Source organism: Cornus florida, unplaced genomic scaffold (genome assembly GCF_030987335.1).
Source record: "Cornus florida cultivar Cherokee Brave unplaced genomic scaffold, ASM3098733v1 CherokeeBrave_3.0.0_Hap2_Chr05, whole genome shotgun sequence".
NCBI classification, from domain to species: domain Eukaryota; kingdom Viridiplantae; phylum Streptophyta; class Magnoliopsida; order Cornales; family Cornaceae; genus Cornus; species Cornus florida.
In genome coordinates this window covers 78450561-78458870 of record NW_026775575.1, presented here as the reverse complement: position 1 = coordinate 78458870, position 8310 = coordinate 78450561, and the positions used below count along the sequence as shown (strand labels likewise).

The 8310-nt window shown below is 36.7% G+C and overlaps 1 protein-coding gene and 1 pseudogene across 1 annotated transcript; both read left to right on the top strand.

Moving 5' to 3' along the window:
* Positions 1-417: 417 nt before the first annotated feature.
* LOC132306995 (pentatricopeptide repeat-containing protein At1g07740, mitochondrial-like) lies at positions 418-3474 on the top strand (annotated as a pseudogene).
* Positions 3475-3575: 101 nt separating this feature from the next.
* Positions 3576-4741, top strand: LOC132306996 (dirigent protein 25-like). The gene has a single exon (XM_059804632.1). It carries the CDS (start codon positions 3881-3883, stop codon positions 4541-4543), a length of 663 nt encoding a protein of 220 aa, XP_059660615.1. The 5' UTR covers positions 3576-3880; the 3' UTR covers positions 4544-4741.
* The last annotated feature ends 3569 nt before the right edge of the window (positions 4742-8310 follow it).

Here is an 8310-nt window from a genome sequence, read left to right as displayed (position 1 = left end):
GTCATGATCTCAGTCTATATTTCTTAAATTAATTGTGGAAGGTTTTCATTTCTGGCTTTAAAATAAAAATATAGTTCAATTGACATATGCTAAATAGAGAATGATCAAACCTGGAGGATGAGAACGATCGAACCTGGAATGGACAATCTAGCTTAAGCATGAATTAAGTCCGTCACACAATGCACGAGAGAGCGGCAAAATTTATGTCACATAGAGTGAGAACGAGAGCAAAAGCGTGCATGAAACTTGAGAGCGGGAGCAACAAAATTCAATTCATACAGAATGAGAACGAGAGCGAAAGTGCACGCATAGCTCAAGAGCAGGAGTGCGCTCGGAGCAAAAGGAACAAGAGAGTGGGAGCGTTGGCAAAATCTAAGTCCCATAGGAATAGGAGCAGAAGCACCCAAGGAACTTAAAAGCAACGCGTGAAACATGAAACCAGCATTCATTTAGAAGAATTGTGTTATTTAGGTAAAAGCATATGTAAATTCATATAAATGCATGCAATTTAAAGTGATCTCGAGCCATTCCTTGAACTTGACCACCTCAACCCCATTTCATGTTCACAATCAAACCAACTGGGCCTGAATAATACCCTTTTTCTTTCCATTTCATTTTCCTCCCTGGCTCCCTGCATTTCCATCCTCGGAAACACAGTGTAAAAGCACTCTTTTCCCGCCAATTTGCAGCTGGTGAATGAAACTTCCATTCCATGATATTTCACGAGCTAAACCAATCAATCAGACACTATCAACCATCATACCTCACCATATTTCACACATTAGTCACATACCTACGCAACCTTATCACACGTTTCGACCCAATAGACCCACCAAAAAACCTCGACATGAAGGACCTCACAGACCCACCTCAAAGGTCCTTCGCAGACCCATACCTTTCGTCAACGACATCAAAGAAGTCGACGATCTAGATGAAGCAGTCGCTCTCTTCCTTCAATACCATCAAACAGGCTTCAAACACGACTACCTGTCATACTCTGCACTCATCTACAAGCTCGCTCGTCGTCACGAATTCGAAGCTGTTCAAACCGTCCTTCGTTGCATTCAAAACTATAACATTCGTTGCAAAGACATCCTTTTATTGCATTGATTCAACGTTATGGGAAGTCCCAATTCCCCGAAAAGGCTGTCCAACTCTTCATCAGATGACTTCTTTCAATTGTGTCCGGACATTGCAGTCCTTCAATGCCCTTCTCAATGTTCTTGTTGACAGTGATCGGTTTCATGATGCCAATGAGATGTTTAAGTGTTCGTCAAAATTGGGTTTTCGCCCAAATTCTGTTTCATTTAATATTATAATCAACGGGTGGCTTAAGAGGGGTGAGTGGGAAAAAGCTTGCCAAGAGTTTGATGAAATGCTTGAGAAAGAGGTAGATGCAACTGTTGTAAATTATAATGGTTTAATTAGGTTTTTGTGTGAAAAGGGTGATGTGGATAGGGCGAAGAGTTTGTTTAAGGACATGACTGTGAAAGGGAAACACCCAAATGCTGTCACATATGCATTGTTGATGAAAGGTTTGTGTTCTCAAGGTAAACATACGGAAGCGAAAAAGATTATGTTTGATATGGAGTATCAAGGGTGTAAATCACGCCTTGTGAATTATGGTATTTTGATGACTGACCTAGGAAAGAGGGGAAAGATTGAGGAAACTAAAGCTTTGCTTCTTGAGATGAGGAAAAGGGGGTTTAAGCTGGATGTTGTTACATACAATATATTGATTAATTATTTGTGCAAGGAAGGTAGAGTTGCTGAGGCTTATAAAGATTTGGTGGAAATGCAGGTTCAAGGTTGTAAACCGAATGCAGCGACATACCGGATGATGGTCGATGGATTTTGTCAAACTGGGGAATTTGAGGAAGGTTTGAAGGTTTTAAATGCAATGCTGATGAGTAAGCACTATCCTCGTTTGGAAACTTTTTGTTGTTTGATTGTGGGTCTAGTGAAGTGTGGGAAGATGGATGATGCTTGCTTTGTTTTGGAGGAGATGCAGAAGAGGGAGATGAGATTTGGTCTGGAGTCTTGGGAAGCTCTGGTTAGGGATGTTTGTAGTGGGGATGGGGGTGCAAGTGGACTTGTAGCTCAACTGGTCTCTGCGCATTAATTGGCTTCAATGGATTCTAAATTGATGGTCCATGGTAACAAGCATTCTAATGTCAAACAAAGCTATCATGAGTGAACGCATTCTGACTGGTTAGCAACCCCTAGTCTTTTTTTTTTATGACATGGGATTCTAGAGCTCAGAGATCCTTCATCAGGGTTTTCCTACTTCATGTTAATGTTTATTGGTGTCTGCATTCTCGTATAAAGCTTTCTAGAGCTGGAATTTAGCCATCCATTTGAGCTGTGAAGGATGAAAGGAGCCTAAAGGGTCCGAGATTGCAGAATTTTGTTACCTTTCTAATTTATTCTCGATTTCATGCCTGGTCTTGAATCAGCACTCTTGTTTAACATTTAAACTTCCTGTGAAGTCAAAGTGGCCCAAATCAATTCTTGGAATTGTGGACTTCAATAGCTGTGTAGTCATGGTCCAAGTTTCAGAGAAATAATAACAAATGAAATATCTAATATGCAAGTGGATATGTTGCTCGATTTGTTGTTTGGGATCATCTGTAATATTACCCATTCGTCGATCAAGATGTGCAAACATAATCATTGAAGTTACAGACTTGTCACTCTTTTCAGCTTTCACCGAATTTGCAATGAGCATTCCTGGAAGCTCAGAACCGTGACTCTGAAAAAGAAAAGAGAAGCGTGTCCAGGTGACCCTTTATATGTAACCAGTTTTGTTATGATTGTTTTAATGCACAGAGTTGAAGATGAACTGTTGCAAAATCTTTTGATAGTGTTCCTCATGATTGATCTGTTGCTTACTTCGCTGTTTATTTGGCAAACTGAAGCTTGGAGCAGTTGCCATCAACTTCGCCAGATTTCCATAGTTAAGGCTCTTCCATCCCTCTTTGTACCTTTTGCATTGTACTTTGAATTTGATGCCATACCATACACCTAGAAAGGTGGTTTAATCTACATGTTTGAAGTTGATCTTCTTCCTATTCTTGGGGTACTGGTGAAGGAAATATGTGATAATAATTGGGTACTGGGTATTATGCACTTTCAGCCTAGTTAATGAGAATTGGAGAGCTTTGGACTTGGTTATGAGAAAGCATACAATACTCGCGTGAGTATTTACACGTGGTACTCTGGTCAATTGACAGTTATCGAAACTCTTAATATGTCTTGATAAGGAGAAATAAGGAATTTTCAAGAAAAAACATGACTGTCAATTAATTAGGGGTACCACATAGTAAATACCACCAGGTATTGCATACTTTTACGTTTTGAAGAACAATGTTTTATGAAATCTATCTAAATTGGTGTTTGAGGTATAAAGAATTGTATTTTATTTTTTATTTTTTAAATCTAATTTCTACCTGAAACATGAAACTTGGGTTTACAAGTGCTAACCAACACACCCAAAGTGGGAAATTCAAATACCTACTCCATCTCATCAACTCCATCTTATTTTCCTGATCTTTGGCTGTTGAGTTCACAGAATATATTTCTACATAAACAAACATCCATAACCCATCATCACCATAACAAGGAAAACATTCTCATTCGCTTTGTAGTACTCAAAAAGAGCTCCTCGTTCTCTTCTCACAGTCATGGCAAACAATGCCCTCGAGGGCGTACTCTCCCCGATTCTCTTGGCCCTCGTTATCATATCAGCAACATCGGCCCAAATCCTTCCCACCACCGCACCTGCAGCACCTGGTTCAGCGGGACGCCTGTTTCACCTGGTTCAGTCGGGACACCTATTTTGAGTGTAACTGCTACTCCTGACCATGGATTGTCCTTCTTCATGCATGACATACTAGGCGGGTCGAACCCCTCAACTAGAGCTGTGACTGGGATCGTGACCAATCCGGCTGTCAGCGGTCAAGTCCCATTTGCCAAGCCTAATGGTGCTGTCCTCCCAGTTAACAATGGTGTCCCTATCAATAATGGCAACAGTGGGATCATCAACAATAACAACATCCCATTTCTCACTGGCCTTGGTGGAAGCACGTCAAATGTGATTCAAAACAATGGTAACAACGATATCAACGGAGGATCAAGGTTTCCAATTCTGAATGGTGGCCAACTGCCTGCAGGGAGTACCATTCAAAAGCTTATGTTCGGGACAATGACAGTTTTCGACGATGAGCTCACTGAAGGGCATGAGCTCGGGTCGGGTTTGGTGGGCAAGGCACAAGGGTTCTATGTAGCAAGTTCAGAGGATGGAAGCAGCCAGGCCATGGCCTTCACCGCCATGTTTGTGAGTGGGAGTTACGTCGATAGCCTCAGTTTCTTCGGTGTCCATAGGACTGCTGCCTCGGAGTCCCAACTTGCCATCATGGGTGGTACAGGAAAGTATGTGAATGCTAAGGGCTTTGCCACAGTGAAGACGTTTCCAGCTACAAACCAGCACAACACTGATGGGGTTGAGACTCTGCTGCAGATTTTTGTGCATCTTACTTATTAGTACTTACGGGCTATGTACGTACAGTTCCTATAGAACCTATCACTAAAATACCCCTAGAGGGGGATAAGGCTAAGCGGAGCGGAAAGGGTTTTCCATGAGACGGGAAATGAAAGCTGAAATCTGTGTGTGAAAAATGTGATACCAAAAAGGTTTGTGTTTATAAAAGTTTGTTTCAATCTGATTATGAGAATCTTCAGCAAGAATTACATGCGACAAAGTTGATTTTAAATCAATTTTATTGTCATTGTCATGACATGTACGCCATTTCGTGTGGCTATTAAGCCCCTGGATTATAGTTCACCCAAAATAAATTACCTAATAAGATAAGCCGTTTTTAGATGATTGACCCGAACCATGTTATGATTTCTTTTCACGGGTGTGCCAAAATGTATGAGAATAAAATTTTAATCTTAATTTGTAGACGGAACGCAAGTCGTAAATTCGGACAAGTCACAAAGCAAAATCAAAATCTATCCATTTGTGCCTGACCACCATGACCAGTAAACCGGACTACTTACTTCAAGTTTGTTTCTGAGGTCTGTATTCTCTCAAGTTCGGTAAACAGTCTTCATCGTCTTCTTCAGTTGGACCGATCAGTACGTGCAATACATTCGCATTATGTTTATCGACAATACAGAGTACAAGTTGCCTTAAAATCAAGATCAAGCATAGGGTCAATACGCCAAGTGGTGAGTATTTACTACAATTTTTAATTCTTATAATCGTACATTGTTCAAACTCTGTTCAGCGAGGATGTAATTTGTAGTTAGACGATGCACTCAGTTGGTCGAAGATGTAATTTGTTAAATCAACTACACTAAATAAAAGGACAAAATTAAGAAGGGACCAAAATAAAGTAGACCAGACCACATTATGAAGTAGTGCAAAAAGCAAAAACCGTATCAACCTAAATGTAAATCAATGTTTATATAGAATTTTCAAATATCTAGAAAGGAGGTTTGGTAGTATTCTAAATAAAGTAAGAAGTTTGAACAGAATCAAACACTCGGAAAGAATTCTATTTTGGTAATTTGAAGAACATACCATGTAAATATACTCTGAGAAACAACTTTCTAAAGAATTGTTGATACCTTATTTTTTTTAGTTGGCACTCACAATTTGGTGCATTGTGTTGAGGCTTCTCTGCACTGTACGTCCTCATCAGACTAAAGACATTGCTCAGCATTAGTAGTTTTGTTACATTGACTCTTCCGTAAAATCAACTTCCAACACAAATAAAAATTCAAATTTAGCGGTTGGGCAGTCACAGACTCACATTCATGGTCATTTTTAATCTTTTGTTGGAGGGAATTGACCCAATCCAACTGTCCAAATATTAAGCTAATATATTCATTTACTTACCCAAAAAATAATAATAATAATAATAAAGCTAATATAACATTAAATAATAATAGGATAGTCAACTCAATAATATAACTCTAGGTCTCTTTAATAAAAAATAAATAAAAAAAGGAAAGACTTCTAGACTTTTAATTTCGATGGAAAAGACCGGTCAGCTGTAGTTAGAGCACCAAAAATTTAGTATTTCTTATCACAATCTTTTAAAAGAAAAAGAAAAAGGAAAGAGTATGGGACTTCTCAGTTCAATAATAATAATAATAGAAAAATGAAATTATATTTTCTGTTAATTAAACTCATTTTGGATGTCTTTTAGTTAGAGAGTTTAACTTCTTATAAAATAAAATAATTTAGAAAATAAAAACTATTTAAAAAATAAATAAATTTAAAACCTTCAACCAACAAAATTTTTTATTTCTATCTGATTTTCATTTCACATGTAAAGAGTTGTTTTTTAAAAATTGAACCAAATATCTTTTGCTTTGAAATGTTACTAAATCACAAGCCTTAGTTGTCATAAGGGACTTGAATCATCAACTTCTCCTGCATAAATGAAACACCACTCTAGCTAATATACATATTCAAAATGAAATTCAATTTTTATGTGACTAAAATAAAGAAAAAGATTTTAAACTTCAAATTTAGTTTAGTAATTCTAAAATCCGAAAAATATGACCATTTTTCATAACTATTTAATAACCATTCTGTCAATTTCAAGCAATATAAATCTCATTTAAAAATATTAATCCCATTATAACCTGTAATTCGAAATACAATTGTTAGTTGGAAAAAAATATATATATACAATTGTTAGTGATTATTAGTTCCGTCCTTATTTTTTCATTATAAATGAATTGTCGGTTTGCCCTTATCAGTTGTTAAATATATATATGTGTGTGTGTGTACACTTTTCTTCTTTTTTTCCTTGTCTTTGTTGATGATGAAATAGGCTATTCACATAAGAGCAACGCTATTCACTGTGAAAAAGCGACACCAACTTTGAGAACAATCGTTGTGAGGCGCTACAGCTGCACCATGCGGTTATGTTGGCCCCACATCTACTCTCGCACTCGGTGTCGCTTCTTGAATGGAGTTTTCCATTACAAAATGGGGAGCTCTAAAGGTCACTTGTTGAATCAAGTTTTCGATCACAAAATGATGAGTTCAACATGTTATGCTAGGTGAGTCTTGACCTAGTCGAACGGACTCAGATAAATTTACACTTGTCTAAATCTACGTCATATTTTATTTATAGAAAAAAAATGCATTTTATTTGATACAATTGATGCCTATGTGAATAGTCGATTGTATTGATCGGTGGGTTTTATAAATATTAAATACCCATAATATTCTACCTATTAATGGATTGAATTTTGATCCGAATCCATTAAAATCTAAGCTAATAAATATATAAATTGGAACATTCAATTTGTGATAATGATCCAAATTCGATAACACAAACTGGATATGGAAATTCGATAACAATCCAATTCAATATAATATAATATAGTATAAATATATTATATAATGCTATAATACATATATTATCATTTCTTAATTCTTCTTCTTTTTTCTCTCTATTTTGTCTCTCTTTAGTGTTTTTTATTTAAAAAAAAGTCAAATACCCATTTTTCTACTATGTTTTTTTATATTTTATTTTCTTCTCTAGTTTTTCTCTCTCTCTTTTTTTTCTTCCAAATGAATGTTTTTTTCCAAATTTTTTTAACAAAAAAATTGTATTTTTTCAACAAAAAAATTGTATTTTTTCAGGATTTTCAAATATTAACAAAATCGTATATGAGGATTTAATACTAAATAATCCATCCATTTACTGGCCTTACTCACATCCATCCATGGATGCTGACATGTCAAAATTAGAGCTCTGTAGACCAGTTTTAACTGGGTCCTAACCGTAGAGGATAATTACCCTATTCATTTCTAAGTTCTAACGTCAATTTCGCACAACCCGCCACAATTCTCAAATTTGCCAGTGAAATCGAAATGTGTGTGTGTATGTAATATGTATACATGTCTGTATATAGGAGTATGTGTATAGTTTAGAGAGAGAAAAGAGAGAGAGATGGCACCATTAAAATCTCTGGAGCACGAGTTCCCAATAATAGACTTCAATTTCCAGCAATTCTGTGCTTCTCACGACATCTTCTCAGGTCTACTTTCTCTCTCCATTTCCTTTCCGTCCTCATTTTTCTCCAGAAAATGATTGTTTCTTGAATAACACTTTGAGAGTACTTAGTTCAATAAGAGGTCCCCAATCATGATTGCTTGTTAGAATCATCTTCATCGTATGATTAATGATTGTGCGTTTTGCATCAATTTGCTGGTTTTATTTTTTGCTTTCCTTTTTAACTGGTTTGTGTTGTTTTTCTTTGAATTCTCTGTTTGGTTGT

Bases quoted from the DNA above. Each gene is read 5' to 3' on its own strand.
- LOC132306996 (XM_059804632.1), top strand. From the start codon at position 3,881: ATGCATGACATACTAGGCGGGTCGAACCCCTCAACTAGAGCTGTGACT.